Source organism: Arvicola amphibius, chromosome 6 (assembly GCF_903992535.2).
Source record: "Arvicola amphibius chromosome 6, mArvAmp1.2, whole genome shotgun sequence".
Classification (NCBI taxonomy): domain Eukaryota; kingdom Metazoa; phylum Chordata; class Mammalia; order Rodentia; family Cricetidae; genus Arvicola; species Arvicola amphibius.
In genome coordinates, this window is record NC_052052.2 from 43,288,919 (window position 1) to 43,313,726 (window position 24,808).

The 24,808-nt window shown below is 46.0% G+C and overlaps 1 protein-coding gene across 3 annotated transcripts in view; it reads right to left on the minus strand.

Moving 5' to 3' along the window:
- Dab1 (DAB adaptor protein 1) overlaps positions 1–24,808 on the minus strand; it is a 243,998-nt gene that overhangs the window by 37,569 nt on the left and 181,621 nt on the right. For 2 of the 3 annotated variants that reach the window (XM_038334853.1, XM_038334851.1), the window contains exons 4-8: positions 12,005–12,136; positions 11,283–11,402; positions 10,762–10,800; positions 9,272–9,337; positions 3,161–3,220 (exon numbers count right to left, since the gene is read on the minus strand). In XM_038334853.1, the coding sequence (XP_038190781.1) occupies positions 3,161–3,220; positions 9,272–9,337; positions 10,762–10,800; positions 11,283–11,402; positions 12,005–12,136 (417 nt within the window). The remainder of the gene's footprint in view (positions 1–3,160; positions 3,221–9,271; positions 9,338–10,761; positions 10,801–11,282; positions 11,403–12,004; positions 12,137–24,808) is intronic. The other variant, XM_038334852.1, reaches the window with a different exon arrangement.

Genomic DNA, 24,808 nt, shown 5'->3' on the forward strand with positions numbered 1-24,808 from the left:
TTTGCCCAGTCAGCAAAAATGCCTTTGGCTTTGACTGCTGCGGAGCTGCTGATGTGGGAGGAGAGTGGTACAGGTGTGTGTGTGTGTGTGTGTGCGCGCGCGCGCGCGTTTCCATGTGTGTGTTCAGAAGGCCATCTGTCAGCTTGGTGATCCAAGCTATGAAGAAAAACCATGCATATTTATGAAGGTTGGAGGCGGAATAGGGCACGAGCTGTTGAAGGCAGAGTGCAAAGAGGTGCTGGGCCAGGGGCAGCTATGACAGCAAACACTGTCTCCGTGCGACATGGTGCTCCAGGAGGAAAAAGAACTTAAGGCATGAGCTTTGGATCCAAAGACATTTATTCTTTACACAATCGTTCGTGTTCAGCTCTGTTCACTCACTCTCAATAATGCACTTTCAGTGCAGCCATTCTGTGCCAATGCCCCCTAGTAATCAGGTCACGGATAGGGCATGCTTTCTGTCCTCGGCAGACACACAGGGAGGGAGTGACCACTGCTGGTAAGTATTTTCAAGCAAATGTATTTGGATCTACCAACAGATACCATATACTGAATGGCTAAGAGAAACTCTTAGAACCTGGTGGTCATGGTTTTCTATCACCATTACAAGCACAGGGCAACTAAAAACCAAACAGAGAAAAGGACTCTCTCAAGGACACAAAGCCAGTAATGAAGCCAGAACTCAAAGCCAGCTCTGTCTCATAACATTGGGACATTACCTCTGTGCTCAGAGACAACTCTAAACTTTAGGCGCAGAGCTGGACTTCGAGAGCTATGATTTCACTGAACACTTTTGGGGAACACAAAATCCAATGGTTCATGTAGACATATTAAGAGGAAAATAACATTCACCATTATCACTGCAAAGGGAAGGACAAAAGCCCGCAGAAAGATGCGCTGGCCTGTCTGGGGTTAAAGCAGGCTTACCAAAGGAGGCGCATAGTCATTCTGAGAAGCTGACCATCCCAGGCCAAACAAAACTGCCAGCTCAAGCTTTGCTTGTTACAAATGCCCAGCAACATCCTCATTTCATCAAATTTACGTCCTCTGCTAAGGACTTTCCCAAGATGTTCCTCTCAGTCTTCCTAAGATAAAAGGCAGGCAGTACCTGCTTTTAACAGATACAGCGCCTTTGAGAGACAAAGGGTTACTCAGAGAACCCTCAACGAGTGCCCACTGGTGACAAGAACACCCAAGCCTTACACTTGAGGGTTAGGCTAGTCCTTTGTGGATGATAGTCAATTTCCCAAAGGAAAACCCCAGGTTGATTCTCTCACCTGGGCTCTATGTAGCTCTGGACCCAAGCCAGAGGAAACCAGTGAGGAACTTAGAGTGACAGGCCACTGGGCAGTTTGCCTTTCTGTGGGAACTGTGTAGGGGCCCCACAGCTCCCCGGCAGTTACCTAACATGTACGAGCAGAATTCCCTTTCTCCGCTTCCTTTTTCTTTCACAACGAGGACAGGAGACAAATGGGGCAGCCAAGGTGATATGAGGGACGGAGCCTTACAGCAGAGAGATGCCCTGTGGCATGTGCATTGGCAGAAGGGCAGGGCTTCAAGCTGAAGAATCTAGGGCATTGAGACAGCAGAGCAGAGAGGGGCCCAGAGGAATTCATGCAGTCCTATGAGGCTGGGGTAACTCAGAGGAACTTTCCAACAGACATACTATTTTCTCAGTCACTAACTTTTTTGGGTAGAAGACAAATCTTGGACCAACGGATAGAGAAGCCCCACCAAAGTTCTTAGGGGTGGGCAGGAGCAGGACCCGGATCTAACTGTGCTCATGTCTGCAAGCCTGAGCTTCATGCCTCCTGCTTCTCTCAGGCCTTTGGAAGCACGAAAACTTGCTACCACACTGAGTAGGTCTTAGGGAACACTGAGTGGGAAGTTAATGTGGTCCCGTTCATACAGTCAGGTATCCCCCAAGCAAGACTTCTAGTATCTTTGGACAATGACCTTTTAGGGTTCTGAGAAACAGGGAATCCCCTTTAAGCAGAAGAACTCCTATCCTTCTTCAGGGGATAGTGAATTGTCTCTCCATTAAATATTCTTAAATTTGCTGTTTCCTGCCTGTTTTCAGCTACCAGGGTTCACTTTTGGTAATACAAGGACCTCAGGTGACTCATGGAGGTGATGGGGAAAGATGTGCTATTCGTAGGGGAATAATTGTCACAGGGCCACCAAGATAGGGGTGATCTGTGACCAACTTTCAGAGCAGAAACCCCAAAAGTCTCCCCAATAACTGGATGTAGGGATAGCAGGCAGCAGACAGAGCAGTGGGAGGGAGGGGAGGATTTGGAGGGCTGGGCCAGAAGGGGAGCGATGGACCCGTGAGCTGATGGAGCCCTTAGACGGCCTGTCTGCCAGCCTAAGAGGCTTAGGTTTTTTCCCCTTGGAGCTATTAAGCATGGAGAGGGTGTGACCAGAATGGCTACTAAAATCAGAAAAACTAGGGCAGCAAATAGAGCGTATTTCCTCGCGTATCTAAACCTGTCAGGGGCAAGTGAGTCATTTGGGCACAAATTGAACTGAGGGAAACTGTGTAATGGGGGCTGGACCAATCGAAACCTGGAGAGCAGGCTGGCTCTCAGTGTTGCTGGCATTAGGAATAAGAGGTTGCTGTCAGTGCCAGGGTAGGGCTCTGTTTTCTTTTCTGGCTCAGATTCCTGAGTCCAGATGCACTAGGCATCATTGTCCTGGCCGTGGTACACCCACATACTAGTTTCTCTGCGAGCATGTGACACATGGCCTTTTCTTTAAGTGCTTGCTAATGAGATGGATGAATCCTTACACACCTCTATGGCTCTGGCCAGCCCTCCCATTGTTCCTCTGGAACTTCTTAGCCACTTTCAGATGGGACGGGCAGAAGAAAATGACAGTGTCCTATACTTGACCATGTACTTTCTAAAGTTCTGGTTGGAGACCTACGGCCTGGAACAACTGGGATCTTGAGTCCCCCAGGCAGAACTATTTGCAATATCCAACCCCATCCATTCATTCACAGAACAGACCTTTGTTGTGATTGGTCCTTGCTCATCTGTACCATTCTTCTCTTAGGTCCCTATACCCACGAGAAACATGCGACTCTAGGAGAAGAAAAAGAGTTTCCCACCAGTCGCAGCCTCTGCATGAATCTGGCCGCTGAGGCGGATGTACTTACACTTACAGGTTGACTTTTTGGCACATCATAAACACCTTCCTTCTTTTGGCTGGTGGGAACCTAGAGAGAAATCAAATGCAACAGTCAAAAAATTAGTGTTCCACCTTCTTTCTTTCTTCCCTTCCTTCCTTCTTTCATTTTTTTCTCCCTGTGTAGCCCTGGCTGTCGCTCTAAAGACCAGGCTGGCCTTGAACTCAGTCTCTGCCTCCTGAGTGCTGGGATTAAAGGTGCGTGCCACCACTGCCTGGCTTGCTGTTCCACTTTCAAAGACCAGAGTAGTCAGATGTATCGGCAAGCTTGACAGTCTGTGAGACAGTGCCTAAGACAGGTCCAGCACTCAAGGGGTGGTTTTAGTCATGAAGGCTTTAAGCCAGGTTCCTTCCCCTGGGAAAATCAATGAGGACATGGGTATCATCTTAAAACAAATATATGCTCTTGAGCCTTTCCCAGAGTCAAAGAACAGCTGTGGAGACCGCAAATATCACATGGCAGAAACAAAACAACAAAATCCAACTTCATTTGGTTAAATCATAAATGGAGTCTAGGTGCTATGATTTCCCTTGAAGTAACTAGAAACAGTTTGTGTATGTTCATACATGTCTCTGTGAGACAATCTACGTGTTATCAAAAGTTAAGTGCCTCGTTCCTATCAGCCCCCTCCTGATAATCACAGAAAGGGCCCACATGATAGGGGAATTAAGACACCAGGATCCAGAAGTCCCTGACTGATCTCCCATCCCTCTAAATCTCCCTTCTCTTCCTTCTCCTGCTCATGCTTCTGGTCTCTTGGGGCTCTACTTGTCACGTGCAACACCCTGAAGAGCATCAAGTCCCCCTGGCTCTGCTGCTCTCTGGGTCTGATCAGCAATGCATCCCACTCAGGTGACGGTAAGACGCAAAGTGAGGAACTGGATAGGAGATACGCCCCACAATTCTGCAATATGCCAGGGGGATGATTTCCTTTGTCACACATACATCATATACATATGTATATGAACACATTTTGCGATATTAATAGTGTCGAATACTTCTCTAATGTGTCAATCAAGGGCCCCGCACTGAAACATTCCAGATTGGAAGCACTCATGAACCGCTCCCCCACCAGACTGCCACAGCAGAGACCAAACAGCAGCAGATTTACAATGTCCTGACAAGTGAGGCTGTCTCTCCAGCAGGCTGGATGCCTCTCAGGAACAGATAGAGTGTGTCACAACCAGAAGGCCCCCTATGAATACCCGCTGGGGAAATCTTTCATAGAGCAGTGTGGGGGAAAACTGAAGAAAAGAAGCCCCTTCCAAGCATGGGCCAGCCAGCTCTCCTTATCCATGAGAGGAAGAACCTCAACCCACCCTTTGAATTCTCTTATTTTTACCCTCATTTAACTTAAACTCCCAATGTCAACCCTACCTTCAATCTATAGAAAGTGAGGCTCAGGGATGGGTATTATGGACTTTGCCCCAAACTTTTGATTTGGCTGTGGTTCAACCCAAATCTTTTTGGGTATCAAGATAAGACTTTTATTCTTAATATAATGAGTTAATATGGCACTAGGCATGTCCCATGAGCAGGCAGGATTGTAAACATTCTATTACCATAAATAGTGATGGAATAACCAAGACAAGTCTTTTGGAACTACAGCCATCCCTCCCTGTGATGTAGAGAAGGAAGATCAGGCCTGGAGAGGGTCCAGCAGTCAGGAGTGGGACAGCTAGGCGCTGCTGCCCAGGTCACTTGCTGTTTATTGCTACACTGTTCGGGTGGCTGCTTCAGGTGCATCCTTCAAAAGCCAAACAACAACAATGACAACAACAACAAAAGCCTCTGCATTCCCAGAGGCCCATGTGCATCCTTGCAGAAAACAGAACTATGACTGAGCAAGGCCAGGTGGAAGATGCCCTTCCAGAACCCCGGTTTGCAGGTATTCACTGAAGAATGTCATTTCTTTGGTCCTGATAACGGAGCGCCAATTAGAAGGAATCCTCCCTGCATGTCTACAGAGTCCTTGTTAACGAGGGCCAATAAATTACCAGCCCTCACTCTTGTTTTCACCAGCTCACCCTGTACTTTAGGAGCGGAATGGAGTGGAAGGAAGAGTGTTCTGCTGCCTGTAATTCACTGCTCACTACGGGCACTTAGCACAGCTGAACCGCGGCTGCTTCTCAATTATCCCTGCAAATGGAGAACAAGCCATGCGATGGAGAAACCCAAACTGTGCATAATTGAAAACGCTTTTCTACTTGGCTCTCCCATGGGTGAGATATCAATCTGCTTGTTTGTCCTTTAAGATTTATCTGAGCTAGGACACGTTCTCACGACTCCTGCCTGCCTCTATGGACCCGGATTGGAGTGTTTGTTTGTTTGTTTCGTTTCCCATCTCAGGTGTGCCCTTTTACAAAATAAGAAAAGTTCCTAAGCACCTGCTATATGCCAGGAATTGTGTCTTTTCTGGACAGTGAGGGTGGCAGATACACCCTGGAGTCAGCAGAGCTCCTTGTGTTGGGAGAGATGGAACTATACACCAGCTACTAATGCAGAGCGAGAAAAGGAACTTTCTGTTCATGGGAGGTATGACAGCACATGCTGCCTGTGTGTGTGGAGTGCCACAGCTCTGCCAGCTTGCTCCAGACAGGGCACATAAAGTTAAACAAAGACATGTCTCATCAACCATTCCCAGGGGAGGGCTAAGGTCCGTGGCTCTGTCATGTTTGCACAGACTGCTTCAACTATAGGGACCACTGCAGTGCCACCGTGACGCACAGTGCTGAAACTTCTAGACGAGGGGGAAGGTGAGGATCTGACTCCTCATCCGGGACTGCCTACAGGCTGCATGACTTAGGGGAGTCGTGCTGCATTTTGAGCCTCGGGTTTACACGAACATCTACGGGATTATTTATGAACAAGGACAGGGCCCTTGCAGCGGTCACTGTTATTTTCCTGGGTGCCCAAAGAAAGACTTCTGAATGAACAAGTTAAATAGGTGTTAAATGACTTTAAAAGCTACGCAGAGGGCACATCCATGTCAGCAGTGTGGTAGCAGGTGACACAAGATTGGCTTTCCCATTTCAAATTGATACTTAACACGTGGGGGAAATTAACAGCGAGTTCTGAAGAACTGAATTCGAAAAACGTCATCTTGGAAAGCGGGGTAATACCTGGTTAAGGTATTCTAGGTCAAGACTGGGATTACAGTCCCTGATACTGGCACTTGGAGTCCCTGTGCTGAAAATGACAGCCTCGGGCGCTTTTCTTCTCTGCTCACCGAGTGACAGAAAGGTCGCCATTAAGTCATGTAGAAAAATGCCCTGTGTTGTGTGAAAGGGAACCGATCATGTTTTCTGAGGCCCATGACACAAGGGACAATTAAGATTATTCACATGGCTGTGGGGACGTAACTCCTCCTCGGAAAGATGCCTCAGTGTCAGAGCCTCTTCATCCTCATGCTGGGTACAAGCAGCAAAGCAAGGCTGCAGCTTTCTGTGGGGCTCTCCCACAAAACGGGCTGTGAGGACAGCAGCATCATCAAAAGCGGTACCCAACGATGCCAATGATGCCTAAGTGAAAGGAAGGGATGTCTACACAGAAGCTTCTGTGGACCAGGTACACCATGGCATCATAGCTTCACAGGGGTCCACACTGGACTAACCCCACCCAGTTCACAGCCTGCGAAGCTGAATGGCAAAATTTATGTACATCATCCAAAGGCACAAAGCACTGACAGGATGCTGAGCCTCAGCTTTGTGTCTCGCCTTCTAGAAACAAGGGCTGGAATAAATTAAGGCCACCTTGACTTGAGGTAGTAGGAACAGTGCGATGTGTGCAGCAGGATCAGCTATGTAGAATTTGCCTGCCCCAAACAAACAAACAAACAAACAAACAAGGACAGGCGTCTAATGGCAGCGCCTTTTTAGCCTGGTAATCTAGGCCAAGGGCTCATCTCCTGTTAAGTGCACTGAGCCCAGGTGGACCTGCACTACAGGAGAGAAACACGGCCACAGCCTTTCCAAAAGATGGGATGAAGTATTTATTCTCGTAAACGATGCCTTCCTGTTAATGATGAACAGACGGGGAGATCAGGAGGCCAGTGCTATTAAAACAAGCGTGATCTTTTTGATTGTGACTTGAGATGCATAATATAACTGGGGAAATCCAGAGCTATATAATATTCAGCTGGAAAGAGCTGCAGGACTGAGGGGCTTTTACAGAGATTGGACAAAGACACCCGCATTAGAGAGTCTATCTCACAGGCTCTGGGACCCCAACACGATCCCTGGTCCCCACAAGCCTCACACCCCTTGTTTGTAAGGTGGGAAAATGACGAAAGCCCATAGGGGGTGTTGTGAGAGATGAAAGGTGTTCCATGTACACCCCCACGTGAGGGGACATCCGTGGGTACACACGTGGATCCCATTGCTAAGGGCCTGGCTGCCTGCAAAGCAAGCTGCATGATTCCGCAAGAACCCCAGGTTTATTTCTCACAAGGTGTGTGCTGCAGACAGCAGGAAAGACCCTACCCATGGAGATTTATGAATCGTATTTACCCATTTTACAGGTGGGTAAACTGGTGCCCAGAGACAGGAAGGAAATTTACAATTTAAATCAATGGCTGCAGCAGGTACTGGTACTAAGATCTAGATCCACATGGATATCTGTGCCCCGGGATGCTGCCCTATTCTATACCCTACACAAGCTTGTTTCAGTCTCACACTGATGGGAATGCCCCCTACTTTATAACTGGAGAAACCGAGTCTGAAAAACAGCAAGGGCCTTGCTCTCCAACCATGACCCAAAGAAAGGCCAAACTGAACTCCAGCTCTGCCCCCGAAGGCAGCTCTTTCTGGCACTTGCAGGCACTTTGCTGCCCCCAGTTGCTACAGTGAAGGTGCTCCCTCTCGCTGGGATGGCAAGTTAATGACTCTTGGGCCTCAACGCTCAGGCGACACTGCAGGACAGTACAGCGCTGCAGATCTGACACTGGGGACAACTGCAAAGCTTCTGTGGGCGAAGACTAAGCCACACCTTGCGTTCTCAACAGGTGCTCCAATCTTTGAAGCCCTCCCTGCTCCAGCTCTTCCTGGTGGAGGCCCAGTGGGAAGGGTCTGGGTGGACCAGGTGCGCATAAATAAAAGGATGGTCTACAAGACCCACTTAAACTGAGCTGTTGGGAGAAACAGCATTGGGTTTGCTCATTTAGAATTCTACCCATTTGAGAGAAATTGAAAATACGTTTTATTTTGATTTCACAATTAGCACATGCCTAAGGCTGAATAATAGAACACACAACTAAGTAAATTAAAAACCCCTGATTAAATAAATACATCACATCGCTCCTTCTCCCCTAGTACTTATGCTTTAGATTAAGACTCAGGTTCTCATTAGTGAAAAATTATCATATTTACTTGATGTGCCACTAGACCATGCTACTGTGACCCAAGACCCTAACACTTTAATGGCATTCCTGAGGAGGCTGGGGTTTGGTTTTCACTTGTATCTGGTTTTCTGCCTTGGTTCTAAGGAGCTGTGCCATCCCGAGGAATCTGCTTAATACCCTGCCCCCCTCCCCCAAAAAAAAACCCAGAATTAAAATGCCTATTTTATCACACATTTGTAAGAGTTGAATGAGTTCTCGGTTATGAATATTAACCTGCCTCTCCTTCAGGAAGGATAAAGCCTTCAGCTTTACTTTCTTTTATTCGGTCCACACTCCCAACGCTGCTTTCATACAGCATTTTCAGATCTGTCCCTTACTTAGAGAAGGGAAGTTGGGTTTTTAACCGAACTGGATGCATGCGTTGCTTTGAGAAGTGAAAGACCCTTCTACTTGGTGGATTGCAATTCTCCAGGACATTATTTCAGTACAACAGAACACTTGGGTTGTATGCTACTTAAAACACCCAATTATCCATTCCAGATTAAATTACTGTACCCAACTGGCCATTAAAGATTTCAACATGGAGGCACGGAAACTGCCAGAAAATCGCTGGGAACCAGAAGTCAGTGTACTCAGGGGCATCACTCCATCCTGGCTGATCAAAAGACCCTGGCTTCTTGAACCTATCAGTATGCTAGCATTTACTAGTGGAGGGGGCATAGGAAGAAGCAAGGATCTTATACCTGGTAAATGTTTTCTTCTGTTTCAGGATCACGGATTGGCTCATGTCCGGCCTCAAACACAATGTACTATTGCAGGAGCAGCCAGAGAGCAAAGGGCAGAAGGAAACAAAATAAGAAAGAGGAAAAAAGCATTTGGAATTCAGAATGCAAACCACAGCAAGCATTACAGAAGCAGGCACAAGAGGAAACACCGGAGATGATGTGGGTTACTGGGATAACATGGGCCTTGCTAAGGAAACCTGCAGACTTTTGCTGGCTGCCGTGAGTACACTCAGCCACTGCAAGTCTGTTCATTCAATGGGGTTTGGCCTGTGTGACAGCTGAGCAGAATGATGCTATGGTTGTCATGGGGATGCCGTCTTACAAACGTCACTTTACAGCCCCATTGCTTTCCTAAGGTCCTGGGCCAATGCCCAAGAGCCCAGAAGCCCTAACAGAATCTTTTTTTTTTTTTTTTTTGGTTTAAAATACTGAACATTAACATTTCTATGAGTACATTCCAGACTTGAGGGGCTGGGGCATTTCCCAAAGGCCACCACTCTCATCCTCTATGAGCTTATTAATCAGGGATTGAAGCTCCTGCTGTAAGCAGGTTCTTCCTCTGCATCCCTCAAAAGCAAGGGTGTGTTCGCAGTGATGTAGCTCTGACTTGTGTCTACCATAGATCTGCGAGATACTCTGACACCATCTGCCTATGCATCTAAGCAAGTATCTATTGATCATTTTACTCCTATCTTAGCCATAGCAGCTGCTGGTGATGAAGGTACGCACATACGTGCCGTGGCTGTGTAACACAGACACAAACCACACCTATGAATCCTGGTTAAAGATAAAAGCTGGAGGTTTGCTTTTATGTTAAAGAAGTGAGTATGCTTTTGGTCCACTTTTTCCTCCTTAGAAATAAACACGGAACCTGGGACTTGACCCCAAGAGAGGTCATTACCCACCCCTGTGCTGTAGACCATGGAGAGAGTGCAGAGAAAGCCCTGGACAGAGATGTCTCAGGATTCTCTCTCCCACTCCATGACAGCTCTGTGCCATGAGCCAAATAATCAGAGGGCTACCCGGCATCGTCAGGACTTCAGAGATCGTCTTACATCCCTGCGAAAGCTCATAAGCCATTTTTTAGGGCTGTGTTCAAATGCCGCTCAAATGTCATCCCTTAACCCTAATTCTTAGCTCCTAGAGTCCTCTTCATTATCCATCGTGCCTCAAGTCAAAACAGTCAAGAGACTCCTGAGAAACATTCGTTTCTGCGATCAAACTTTTCCAGATCATGGAAGCATCTGAGGCAGGAGCATGAAGAAGAAAGTGGGTTTCCAGATCACCTGTTAGTAGTGCTGGCTAAACCTCTCTGCACAGGCTGGCAGCCCTGACCTTTGGAAATCACCTCAGTCCTTCTGCATTCAACAGATTCCTCAACTGTCAGTCAAAACAGCCTTACCATGGGCACAAGTTCATGCAAAACCCCGACGTGGTCCAGAAATTACCTGGTACACGGGATCTTCAACATCTTCTTCCAAAATTGTCTATCCCAGTGAGGGGAGGGAGGGTGAAAGCAAAGGACACAAAGGAAGAGATGTGAGATTATCTTCAGATAATACAGCACAGTGGAGAAGGCAGCATTGATTAGGATAGGCTAGGAGGCCATTAACGCAGGAAATACACAAAGAAGCCCCGAATCCTGCAGCTCCCTCCCCACCCACTCCCTGCATTCACAACAGCAAAGCAAGCAAGGCTGCTATGGGCCTTTAGTCTTCCTCCTCTGAAATCTTCCAGCGGATTAAAGGTTCCCCTTTCTCTAACCTATCTCAAGTCTCAGAAAAGAAAAAAAAAGAAGGGATCACTTCTAATGGCTTAGTTTGGATGCCTGTAACCTGCACAGGAGCCTTTCATCTCTGTTTATGTTGGCTCGGCAGCAGGAGACAGCCCGACTTGTCAGTTCCCCATCTGTTTATTGTGGGCCCCCGTCTTCGTCTTCTGCAGCATGGGGAGGAACTCCTAGGCATACCTGGTACACAGCTTGCTCACACTGCTTATCCTTTTGTGCCTTTTTTTCCAGCTCTTCTCTTTGCTTCAGTTCATAAATGAGTTGAAAGAGATCTCTCAAGTCCAGAATAACAGGTTCAGCCTGGAGTGAAAGGTGGGGAGACAGATTAATAAAGAACTGCAGCTACTAATTTTTGTTTGTGGCTCCAACCCGCAGCCCTTCCTTTCTCTATTAAACTGAAAGCATTCCGTTCTTAATTAATTCTACCTTGTTTATATTGGTTTAGCAAATTGCTTCTAGGCTAAAGTTCATTTCTTCAACTAATTATATTTGCAAATTCATAATAATCATAAGCATAAAAGGCATTTCTTTTTATTTATTAGTGATTCCGAATACAATAAAATTAGGGCAGGCCATATGCAAAACATCCATTTGTTTTCTCTTATTTTCCTTTTAAATGAGGCTATGAACACAAGAAAACTTATTTGTATATGTGTCTCTATCTAGCTTAATCAGAAAGGGAAAATAATTAGTCATTAGGACATATCCATTAGGATAAAAAAAACCAAAAATGAATGGGTATGACCATGATTCTTTGCTTCAAGGCTGTTTATCTTTCCTAGGTAGGATTCTGCTGCCGGGTGGCACATCATTTGGCCAGACAGGGCCTGGGAAAATTAACAGTGTTAGCTCTGTCCTGCACAGTTATAAGGAAAACACCCATCTTAGACAGGACTACTTACTGCCTGGGCTGTTTTGATGGCCACAAATCTGTGATTCCCTTCCTTCCCACAAACGTATCCAAAAGCACGGTGATCCGTGATGTCCTTCGCAATGTAGGAGATTTCATGAACAGCATGGTGATGCTGAAGGGCCTGGGGACACACAAAAGAAAAGCATGTTTCGGGGAACACACCCCTCGAGCTGTTGATGGATAAGAGAGATGTTTCTGCCATGTGTGAATGGCCCAAGGGGCTTGGGGAAAGCTGTTTGCTACAGATGGAAGGAAAAAGAGCTACGCCTGCCCTTGAGAAAGGGAGGTCTCCCTTCATGGTCTCAGTGTCGTGACCAGAGATCTACCCGGACTGCTCATATGGGAGTGAGCATCTGCAAAGGTGGTTTCCCACCACCCGCCGACACTTCCGAGTCTGACTCATCCCATGTGCTTCTTTCTGCTTGCAACCTTCGCAGCATAGCTCGGTCCAATCTGTCTTGGTAATGAACACACTTTCGTAGCCAGGCATTTGCATGCAGTGGGAAAGACCGTCCCGTGAACAACTCCAGGGGGTGCCGTGAACTTCACGGTATTCTAGTTCTGCGGGGTTACTGAGTTTTCCCAGCAGCTGGCGAAAAGCTATATTGAGGGATGAAAGCCTTCCTCTATTCATTTTCAAAGTCACCATTGTGGGTAGAGGAAGGGACACACACACACACACCACACACACACACACACACACACACACACACACACACATATCCTTTTCATCGGCTGAATCCCTCTGTCTGCAACGTCTGGTCTCATTATCTTCTTGAAAAGCTCCTTTGATGACCACATGAGATAGCACCCTATCTGCCAAGCAGCCCCCAGACGGGGCTAGCCTTCCCTCTCTCTGCAGGAATGTTCCCTTAAAACGCTTGACGGATTCCTCACATGCAGATGTTCACAGGTTTGCTCTGCTAAGCTTGCCTGACTCCTGGCCTTTGTCACCACACTAGACTGTTTTCCTAACCTCTGCCATCTAACATCAGCTCCACCTACTTCGTTGAGCTGAAGCAATCTGGATGATGCTCCGTAATTTGAAATTGGCCTTTCTGTTTTTGTTATCCAAACTGCCACAAAACGAAAAGTTTCCCATCCTATTAGGCAATGGAGATCTTTATGGTTATTTTCCTCCAATAATCTCATATATCATCTTAATTAGTACTCTATAAAGGCTTGCAGAACCAAAAAGACAAAGACACTGGTGGTCAGTCCAGAATCCTAACGAAGAGCCTTTGTCCTACATCAAGAAGCCTGAGTTCTAGCCATTGTACTAATGCAAACCACCCACCTACGTCTCCACGCCACAGTTTATCCCCCTAGAAAAACCAGACCAAAGGCTCCTAATTCAAAAGTCCTGGCTCTACAGGAGTCAGCAACGGCAATGAAAAGGCAAATTTCAAAAATCTAACAGGACTTCAAGTACTGTATTGAACAGATATGGGGAGGGTAGACATTCTTGTCTCATTCCTGACTTTAGTGGAAACGCTTTGAGATCCCCTCTCTTTAAAGTGATGCTGGCGGTGGACTTGTTGTTCAAAGTCATAAGCTCACAATTATTCTCAATAAATTTATATACTTCGGTACATGCAACTGTTTATTTATAATTACATCTGCGTATTGCTGCTAGATTCCCTAGCTTACATTTGAACAAGTGGTCATGGTTCAAATAGTCCAAGAAGAAACATGAATGAGATTGGTGGTGTACAAAATCTTTCCTGTTCCTGACCACCAGGAGGGAGGGAGAAATACAGGCAGCACTGGCAGCGCTGCTACAAACCCTCCCCAGCCACGAGGGGAGACATTCTCCAAGGTTCTCCTCTAGGTTTCCTGTGCCTTAGAAGCCACTAGGATCGTCTGGCTCACTGGGCCTCTGATTCTCATGATGCCTATGACCCTTCGTTCTAGAGATCACTGATCTTACAAAATGTCAATCCCTGGCCTCTTGTTTAACTAGGCTTCTGGCCACGAGAATCATCTGCTGTTCTAGAATGTTCTGCCTTGCCTTCATCTGCCAAGATATGACCTATCCTTGCCTCTCTGATGACCCTCAGAGCTCACCCTTCAGCCTCATCCTCTTTCTAGCGGCCCGTTGCCCCCTGCGTAGCAGAGTAATGTCACTGCCTCACACCCTTAGTCCCTCAGCTGGCAATATGACAACTTTGTACTCGGAGTGGATTTTGGCATGATTAAAGTTGGTGGAGGAAGGGTTTGTTAGCAAAACAATCGGAATCTGCTTGTTTTGTTTCATCAAAAGGACAGATTTAGCTAGCAGAGGAAAATTGCTCTGAGAGCGGTAGCTTTTTCATGGTGTTAATGATGTAAAATTGATGAGATTTATATTCACGCAACATGGGGCATTGATTTTATAAGCTTTTGTGAGCTACAATGGTATGTGGCAGGGGAAAATGGGAGACAAAGACACCCTTCTCTCCTTTGCCCGAAAGTATTTCTCTCCGTGCACCCTGTAGAGGATGCAATCCATGTCTCCTATTAAACCCAAGTTTGACGACACTGCCTTATTGATTGCCAAGCAGAATATTGCTCTAAAATTAAACAGCGATTAGAAGTCTTCCTGGCGGAATTAGATTTAGAGGTGACTGCGCAATGGTAAAATATCACCTACCATGAAGACAGCAGATGGAGATGTTTTAATTTATCTACAAATCCTCATTAAGTATTTTAAAATCAAAACATTCTTAATGCTTGATGATACCTAATACTGCCTTGCAAACTCTTAGCTGTGTGAGTGTGCGCGCACAACGCACTTAAAGATATCTGTAACACGATCTTTTCCCGTAGTTAATTTATGACATGCTAAAAAGCAATGCTCTCCAAGGGCCTCATTCACTTGAAAGCTAACTGTCAGCGAGGGGAAATGTCTCCACTTTCCCCAACCTTCCACTATGCAGACACAATATAGAAACGGGGAAATACATGCACGGGAGGATTTAGTTAATTCTACAGGTGTGCTATCACATGCATTTCAGCAACTCAGAGCACGGTTTAGATAGATGTTCATTCGCTGAACCTAGAAACTGACCTTGGTCTTCAAGTAGAGCTTTTATTGTACAACATATGAAAGATACTTGAAGTCACAAGGAACCTTTAACATTACATAGTTAGGGTATGAGTTTTTTTTTTTTTTTAAATGAAGAGACCAGAGATCCGAGACTGTACTGTCCTAGGCACTACTATCTGTAGACTTGTCTTTCTTCCCTAGGGCTGCAAAGCACTGACAAGAACAGGGTTGCCTAGAAGCTAGGTCTCTTTTCTCTTTCCCTGGTTCTCTAGTTCAACAAGCAAAAGCTGAGACTCACGAAGAGGGAGTAGAAAGCAAGTGAAATAAAGAACCAGAGAGGAGGAAGGGACGGAGGTTGTCTGTAATTCTGGCAAGTGTCTGAGGTCAGAGAGGGAAATAAATCACAGCACACAGAGGTGAATTACAGGGGCCACAGGGAAAACAGTCAAGGAAGCCTGACCTGGAAAAGTTTACTTCTAGTTCTTAGGAATCATTTCCAGTTCACGCTGTCTGACTTTCCTTTGTGTGGTATCTGCAGAGCCAACACCAAAATGGCGAAGAGAGGCTACCATTGGTCATGGCTGACAAGGATAGCTTCACCCACAGCGTGTGTTTCTGTGGAGAATTCTGGGCCATGGCAGATTGTTACAGAGGCTGCAGAGGTTGACCAGCTAGAGGCTGTAGCGAGAACTTCATTACTCACTTCCCTTCTTCCCAGCATTCTGTTCTGTCTACTCCACCCACCTATGTTCTAACCTATCAGGCCAAGCAGTTCTCTTTATTAATTAACCAATGAAATCAACAGATTGATAGAAGACCCTCCTCCATCAAGAGGCGATGCCACCTGAGTGGGAGGCTGAGGATGGGAGGAAGGCACACGCTATTCAAGCCTCGAATGTATTTCTCATTGAAAACAGTGCCTCAGAAGGACTTACTCTTACTATAAAAGTAGTTGTTGGTCTCGAAACCAGGGCTTTCAGGACCCCTCATCCTACAACCTCTTCCCTATACCATGGACCGTCCAGGCGCCAATACCCTCAGGTCAGTCTGATCCCCTCTTCCACATGAGTTTTAGGTGCCTTGGCCTACAAACAACCCAAGGAGTTCTTTCCTCCCTTTTGGAGTCTGGACCGTCCCACCTCTGTGCCACTGCCCGTGTGATTTTCTCTGTGGATCACTCTTGCCTTCCTCTCCCACGCTTTCCACGCAACCCCACTATTTACAGAACTACCGCACCACGCCCGTGTTCAAACTTTTACTGCAGTATCTTGCTCATGAAGTAACCTTCCCTGACTCCTTCCCTTTTTTACTAATTCCTTCCCTATACCCCATAGCATCACATTTGCCCTTTCAAGTAAGAATCTTTGTTTAGCCCCAAATCGTCTATTTATCCAGTTAGTCACATCGCATCTGTATTGAGGGTTTCCTATGATCGGGGTCTCATGCTATACACCTAAACAAATGACGAAAACATCGTCCTCTCCTCAAGAACCTCATGGTCTTGTAAAACAGGCATGTGACAAAACCTAAAATATATACCACGGTAAGATTTACATAAAATGTGTGTTGTACAGGCTGGGAGCCGAACCACGGAAGGGGCACGGGGAAGACTTGACCAAAGAGGCCATGGACTCAATCTAAGTCTGGAAGGATAAATGGGAAGTTTCCGGAAGAGTAGGGCAAAGGTTGTGTTATAGAAAGCACCTAGTTCCTAAGCACAGGTTCTCCTTTCCTCTGCTTTGGGAATGTTAAACCTGCGGGAAACAGTCCATGGTGTGTTCTCTTCAGTTCCCAAAGAGCTTTCCCTGGTGCAGTAACTGATACCCAATGAGCACCAAAGGGGAGGAAGAGCCGGAGAGCCGGCCGAGCCATCTTGATGTGCACTGCTCATGGTAGGTACTCAATCCATGCCCAGCAAATGGATGACTTGGGCTCATTCACAACATTCCACACAGGATTCATTCTGTGAACAGAGGGATTCTTAGCATCATTAGATCTTTTTCTTTGCATTTCCATGAGCCATTTAACAATGTTTAAATGAAGTATCAAATTGTTTGGGGGGCTACTGTCTGACAGAATAAATTACAGAGAAGACTTAATTTGTACTATGGTTCAATACAGCCAATTAAATACAGTATGGATTAGAAAGTCATCTGCTAAAGTCTTTCCTATTAGCTATTTTTAAGGAATAAATTCTACCATTTAGCTTTCATAGAGTCATTGTGTATAATGTGCCCCATTCTGTCTCTCTCTGTCTCTCCCTCTCTGTCTCTCTCTTCCCTGAGGCAATACTGTTCATGGGAAAAAATACCCACCAGGATTCAAGTATGCTAACAAAAAAAAAAAACAAAGTACAACAAAACAGCAGATAAGTAGATAGACACAGAATAAAAATAGATCCATGAACAACAACACGCTGTTTCACATGATAAGCAATTACAGTTGTTAGAACCTTACAAGACAAAGGGAGGCCTGGGCTCATTATAAAAGCCTTTCTCTTTTCTAACATATTTTTGGATGCATTCACCACGATGCAGTGCCAACAAGGCTGGGAGGCAACCTCCGCATCAGCCTCCTGGGCACCCCATCATCAAGTGCTAAATGGAGCAGGTCGGGGGGGAACTGCTCCCTGGTTGGCACCCTGAAATCTTGCATCAGGTTTCTGTCAAGGTCTCTAGCTGGAAGAGGTCACGTGACAAGCGGGAGAGGGCGCATGCTCTAGAGCCAGGGAGAGCACAGAGCAGAGCACAACTAGTCTAATCATGTGCCGCCAGGGGCAGCACTGAAAGGTCATTCTGACTTACTTTCTCAGACACCCCCTCTCTAACTGTTGTAGATGACGACGACGAAGGACACTGGAGCCCCAACTGTTTCTGGAAACAGCAAACCGAGCCATCTAAAAATGCCAGATAGATGTGGCAGGCTCTCTTCCCTTCGCAGTAGAGGGAAGGATAACTATGGCACATAGAGTCGAGAGGCTGTGGAGACACACACGTCGCTGCAAACGTGTGGGCACAGCACAGGGATAATGGCAGCATCTCTCTCTTACTTTGAGGGGATTAATAAGTTAGCAGATAAAGTGCTTAGCATGGTGCGGGGGACCTGGGGAGGAGGGCTGCTTTCTTGTTATCCGTGGAAATGCAACTTCTCTGGAGAGCTGGTTGACTGTGCTTCAGAGCCTTAAAAATCATGCACAAAATGACCCTATGATTCCCCTCATAGAGAATTAATTATCCAGAAATAATGCAACCTGCGGACAAAGACTTGGATATGAGATACTCCCCACAGTGCCAAAGAACAGTGAGAAATTAGAAATATCCAAAGCTGTAAGTACTCACTGACTAGCTGGGGAAAAAAAAATCATGTTTCTATATAGTGAAACAGTATGCAGTATGGCAAAAACCATCCATAGAAGTATTTTTTTTTTTTTGCTATGGAAATGTAAGAGCAGCATCCTGTTGAGTTTGAAATAGCATATTCAAAACAGTATGTTCAGAATGACCATGTTTCTGAAGAAAGACAAGGATGCTTATTTATATTGTATAGGAACTTCGGAAGTCCATTGATTACCTAATTGACAATCTAAAGAAGGCCGTCTCTTGGTGGAATTACTATTAAACTTTAAGATATGAATCTTTTTACTTACACTAATTGTTGGTACAATAAATATTTTATGTATGGAAGAAAAATATAAAATGCTTTTATTTCCTATCACAAACTTAATGCATATACCATCTCTTTTCCATTCCCTTGTGGCCTTTCAGGCTGCCTCCTTCTCCCTTCTTATCATAACAGAATAAGTTATCCAGGGCACACAGCTATTGTATCATACATAGATTAAGAGAGTAGCTCAGTCTCTCCTCACATACTAAGCAACATTACTCCCCCCCCCCCCCCCCACACACACACTTCTTTCCTGGGAGAGTCACATCACAGTGTGAAGAGACTGAAAACAAATGTGATGGATAAGGTAGATAAGGTCTACGTGGCAGATACCAGATTGGCTCATCTCTCGGCCATGTAGGCCTTGTCTTCCCACAGTGGTGATCTTCCTCAATGCTTTCCAGTACTTGAAACACACCAAAGGCTTCCCACTGCCTTTGGGACAAAGACCGAAAGCCCAGCAGGGCCTGCACACCCCGACCGATGTGATCTGGGGGTATCCCTGGGTTCTGTCACCACAGTCCCCTCAATTAATGCCACGTGGCTCTTTTTCTGGCACTTGAATTAATCAGAGACCCCTTCAAGCATGTTCCCCATGCTCCGTGTGCATAGAAAGCACCCCCACTCCACATCTTCCCCCACCCTGTTCAGAACTTAATACAGATACAGCTTCTCGAAGCTCCTGGGACATCCCCAAAGAAGCCCAAGCCCTCTCAGCTGCTGTGCCTTTCACTGGGGTGGGTGGGCCTGGAACCATACAGTTTGCCATTCTGTGGATGAGATTGTGTTAATCAGTATCTCTCCCCATGAGAGCCAGCTCCTGGAAGGTGACAATGTCCTGTCTCCTCCCTCTGTTGATCAAATATAGTGCCTGATATGGAGTCAGGATTCAGCACGTTTATACTTTAAAAAATATTCATAACATACAATTTGGCAGTTTAAGTATGCAAGTCTGTGGCATTTAGCATATTCACATTGTTCTGCAATCATCCACCTGCACAAAATTTTAATCTTCCCAAACTGACATTCTGTATCAATAAACAGCCTGTCGCCTTCTCCCATAGCGGCTGGCAACTGCAAGTCTCTGCTCTCCCTCTATGCATCTGTCTGTATCTATTTAAAATGGGAACTTTGCAACAAATCAGTCAGCAAGATCTGGGGCCAAAGCCTGTCCACTCTCTGGCCCCACTAACTCTTTATCTGTTGCCCTAAACCTTCATTTGCCTTGGCAGTTAAAATGAGGTGCTGGGACTCAGTACACGCGCATGTCCTTCTTAGCCCTCGGCGTTTCTTTAATTCTTTTGTAGATTTCATAACCTGACAACAGCTCTAATGGTTTCTTCACAGCTCTCTAGTCGTACGGCATAAACATTCAGATCTGGAAAGATGTGACAAGGACCCTGCTTCAAACAGCGAGATGAGTCAGTCAACTAGCAGAAAGCGTCCCAGACCTGTGATCTGGCCTAAGATGCATTTCACAGGCAAAGAAGAAACAGGTGTGCTTAATCACTTAGCAATCACTAAAGTGTCATGGAAGCTGATTGCTGTTCAAGAGACGTAAAAACTCAACCAGGGAAACCAGCCTCAACAGTAGCTTTCTAACACTGGGGTTCACTCAAAATCCCAGGGCGCATGAGCAAGGGTGACCAGAGCATCATGGCAGTTGGTGGGCTGGCCTAGATGTCCTGGTGACTTGGCTCTTACTTTTACATTCAGCACAGGAAACATCAGGCATGCCATGTAATGGAGGGATTTTAATTTTTCCATGGCTTTGTGACCTTGAAAAAGCCACGTTCTCATATGGAGCCCCAGTTCCTTTGTCTGTACTACCAGAAGATTCCTTTCCTCATGGCGCGGGGAAGCAGACCATTTAATGTGTCCAGCATTTCTGGATGATGGACGGCGCTTAGTTTTATTTTTCTTCTAGAGGCAAATGAGTTAATTCTCAATCCAATGTCTCTACATTATAGATCAGCTACATCGCGGCTATGCTGGAACCCAGAGCTCACAAACTCAATGGGGCTGCCACGGAGCTAACCGGGTAAGGTCTGGGAGAAACAAAAGTGAAAAGAATAAGAGATCAAGTCACAGAAACAGAAGAGATCTGAGGGTTCGTTTCTGACCTTACAATGGGATCTAAGAACCTGGATCCCAGTGTTTCTGGGAATCTATCCCTCTAATTTTCAATTACAGATATCAGTAATTTCCTTTGGTCACAAGACTTTGTGAAATTGGTTTATTTGAGTCAAGTTTCCTAGCGTTTGAAACCCAGGGATTTCTGATACCAGCCACCATCATTATTCCCGTCACAGGAGGAAACAGACTTAGGACAAGTGGGACCAGGAAAACTCCAGTGTGTGCCTGGCTCATTGACAGCAGTAATTCATATTGGAATTATAATTTTGGTGATAGCTTTGGTTATATATTAGAATAAAGCAAGTACACAAATATAGTCATTAGTAAGCAAGATGGTCCATGGGAGACAGACGAAACAAGGATAACTGTAAAACCTAAAGAGAAATTCTATAGTGTTAAATTTGAAATGGAAATATCAATAATGGGTTATGATTCAAAAATAGGTTTCTAGCATTGTTTGCTGAAAGGGGCCTGGAAGCAATGAACCCCCCGAACTTCTGAGTCCTGATGTAGCTATTACCCGTTTAGTTACTGACCCATTAACCCATGTAGAGATATAGAAACAAAAGGTTAAGTTTGAGAGTTACCCTTTCACAATTTTCTGTGTGGTTCAAAGTTTTCATAAGTTGGGAACAAGCAGATAGCAGTATGCTCCCTCCCTCTTCCTCGCTCTCTCTTGATGTCTTCATATATCAAGTGGTGGAGAGATCAGAGATGGAGGGGGTAACACATTTTAGGGCTCTCTCCCAAGAGCAGGAGAAACTAGGGCACTGACCTGTGATTTCACTGAAAGTAAGTTAGAGAAAACGCCTTTGTCCTGCTCACTGGAGCAACTGCTGCCCCTAAATACAACAGTGTGTGTGTGTGTGGGGGGGGGGGGCGTTGAACTTTAAAGACACACTGTGCTGAGAAGTGCCCAGAATGGCAGCAGCCACTTTCCTGTGCTCCTGGTGTGATAGCAGGATATCAGCAGGGCCTTTCATTTTGTAAGAGCATTTTGAAATGCTCAGGTTGCATGGGCATGGGCATAATTTATACTCTTGAATAGCTGGTGTGTGTGTGTGTGTGTGTGTGTGTGTGTGTGTGTGTGAGAGAGAGAGACAGAGAGAGAGAGAGAGAGAGAGAGAGACAGAGAGACAGAGAGACAGAGAGAGGGGGAGACAGAGAGACAGAGACAGAGAGAGAGAAGAGAGAGGGAGAGAGAGGAAAAGAGAGGGAGAGACTTGGAAATTCTCAGTATTTATAAGGATTCAGACTTTGTATTTTTTCTTTTCCCAGACTATATTTTTTATACAAATGATACTATGCAGAGAGTCGATATTACCTTCTAGCATCATGCTAGGTACTAAGTACTCTATGCAACCATCTTCATCGCACCCATGCAATAACGTCACAGGCAATTGCCCCTGCTTTCATTGTTTGAACAACTGTGACCCAGAGGAGGTAAGTAACTGTCCTAGTCTGCGTCTCTCCTGCTGTGATAAACACTATGACCCACAGCAGCTTGGGGGAGGAAAGGGCTTATTAGTTCATCTTCATCAATACTTCACAGTCCATCACTAAGGGATACTGGCTTGCTTCTCCTGGCTAGCTCAGCTACCTCTCTTTTACAGCCCAGGTCCACTTGCCTAGAGATGACACTACCCCTAGTGGACTGGGTCCTTCTCCATCAATTAACTCCTTCAAGAAGATTCCCTACAGGACAGTCTGTTGAAGGCAGTTCCTCAGTTGAGGTTCCCTCTTCGCAGGCATGTCTAAGCATGTGTCAGGTTGGCATAAATCCACCAGCAGAAGGGGTTCTCTTGAGTCACACGGCTGATAGAATATGGGTTGCTACCAGACATGGCTGGTTCTAAGACCCAGTTCTTTCTGTGCTCCCTGAATAGCTCCTAATGCTCTTCCATAGTCTCTATTTCTGTTTCTCTAAAACTCTTATTTTTATTTCTGCTTCTTTCTGCACAAGGAATCCTAATAGCCGATGAAGGCATTTAGTAATATAACTGATGATTTCAACATTTTAACTCACGGTATAAAAATTATTGTAGCAAGTAGGTAAATGAATGTGGGCGAATGAAACGAAACAGCATGTTTTGCCACAAGTCACTACGGGAATGGGGTCATTATATTTAATGGAAAATTGCTTTTTATGTTGTTACCAATTTGAAATTAACCTTTGCTGTGGTCACAAGAAAGCGTGGCATGCAGACAGAAACTTGCAAGAATGTGAATTGATTACAGTGGAGCCCTTGGAGGGAGGGCCAGAACTGAGAATCAGGGAGGCCAAGCCTTCATTTACAAAGCAGGGCGGTGATGTGGAGAGCGGATGTTGTCAGGGCCAAAGGAGGACTCTTAAGACTCACGGAAGCGACACACCAGGGTGCTGGGGCAAGGCACGACGTCAGTCAGAAGCAAGCACATCAGAACCTGAAATGTATGTCTGTTATGGGCGGCTTATGTCACAGAGGACAGACTGCCCAGCCTCTGAATGGAGCAGATAATTAAATAAGATCAGGCAAACGTTCTGGCGTTCTGCCTTTACACAGCATGCCTAATAATCAGCAGTTGCCACCCAGCTCAACAATTCTCTTCTGGAAACGACATGCTCTTGTTTCATGCTGGACTATGCCTTGCCCTCCCTCCACTGACGTCCTGAGCCTCAGCATTTTGGGGTGTGGCCTAATTCCAGAACACCTGTTACATATACAGTAAGAGGAAGCCATATCGGAGACTCTAATGGAACACCAGGTATCTTTATACAAGGGGGAGACTGGAGAAAGACACACAGATAGAGAACCCCACACAAAATCACAGCAGAAATCATGGGGGTGTGGCCTCAACCCAACAGGTATCAAAGGAGGCAAGCAAGCCACGAGAACTGGAGCCCTTCACAGCACAGAAAAGAATCATCCTGTAGGCACTGGCCATGAACTTGCAGACTCTGGCACAGGAGACAATCCTCTGGTTGTTTCCATTGCCCAGTGTGCCAGAACTTTGATGCACTGTCGTGAAATCATTGACATCTAGACTGTATTCTAGGACTCTTTATTTAAGAAGGCTGCCAGGACCACAGAGGGTTGAGGCCAGGGTTAAGGGAGCCAACACTGAACAGATGCTTCGGTATCATGTCTAGCCTCTGTACCCTTGGTGAGCCTCCGTGTTCCCCTCGGCAAGACAAGAAAGCAGGACTGGGACTCAAGCTGGGCTGGCTTGCAGTGCCGAGTAGTGAGCCCGGTAACAGTCTTCCTGTTGCTGTCAGACCATGCTGCTGCCATAGGAAGCTTGCAGTGTAGTGCAGTGGCGTGCAATTTACAGCTGCATCTGTCCAATTAGTTCCCATTTAGTGCTGTGCTGCATTCCCCAAATACGCCGCAAAGCACCGAGGCGGTGGGCTGAGCTCACAGAGCGCAAGGATCAATTGTTTCTCTTACACTAATTGGCCCCGTGATTTGTTAGGCTGTTGCCTTGGAAAATGAACTGTCAGTAAAAGAAATTAGCACAAAACTGCTCCCTTCTTCTCTGGAAAGGCATCGGGGACGATCCCAACACCATCTTCAAGCTACTTTAGGATTTCAGAGGTAAAAATGGCCATCAATTCACACATTCTGACATTCCCTGCATCCTTTTCCTTTTTGAGAAGAGAGGATTGTGACTCAGGGTGGTTAAACAACTTGCCTAATCAATTTCTCAGTCAATAGTGAGGAAGAGGCTGGGGATGGAGGGCAGTGTAATGGCTGCCTTCATGTTCCTTTGCTCACAGCAGGTCAACTGCCTCTGTTCCGTTGTCTCTCTTGCCTTATCCCTCCCTCCCCTTCTTCCCACATCCTCACTTCTGTGTCTGACCCCAAGGCACCAGTGCCCAAGTGAAGGTAGACAGAAGAGGACCTTCTGCAGCAAGGGCCATCTTGCACTGGCCTGGTCATCCTAAGTAGACATCTGGCTGGACCCCAGTAAATGACCCTCGGGACT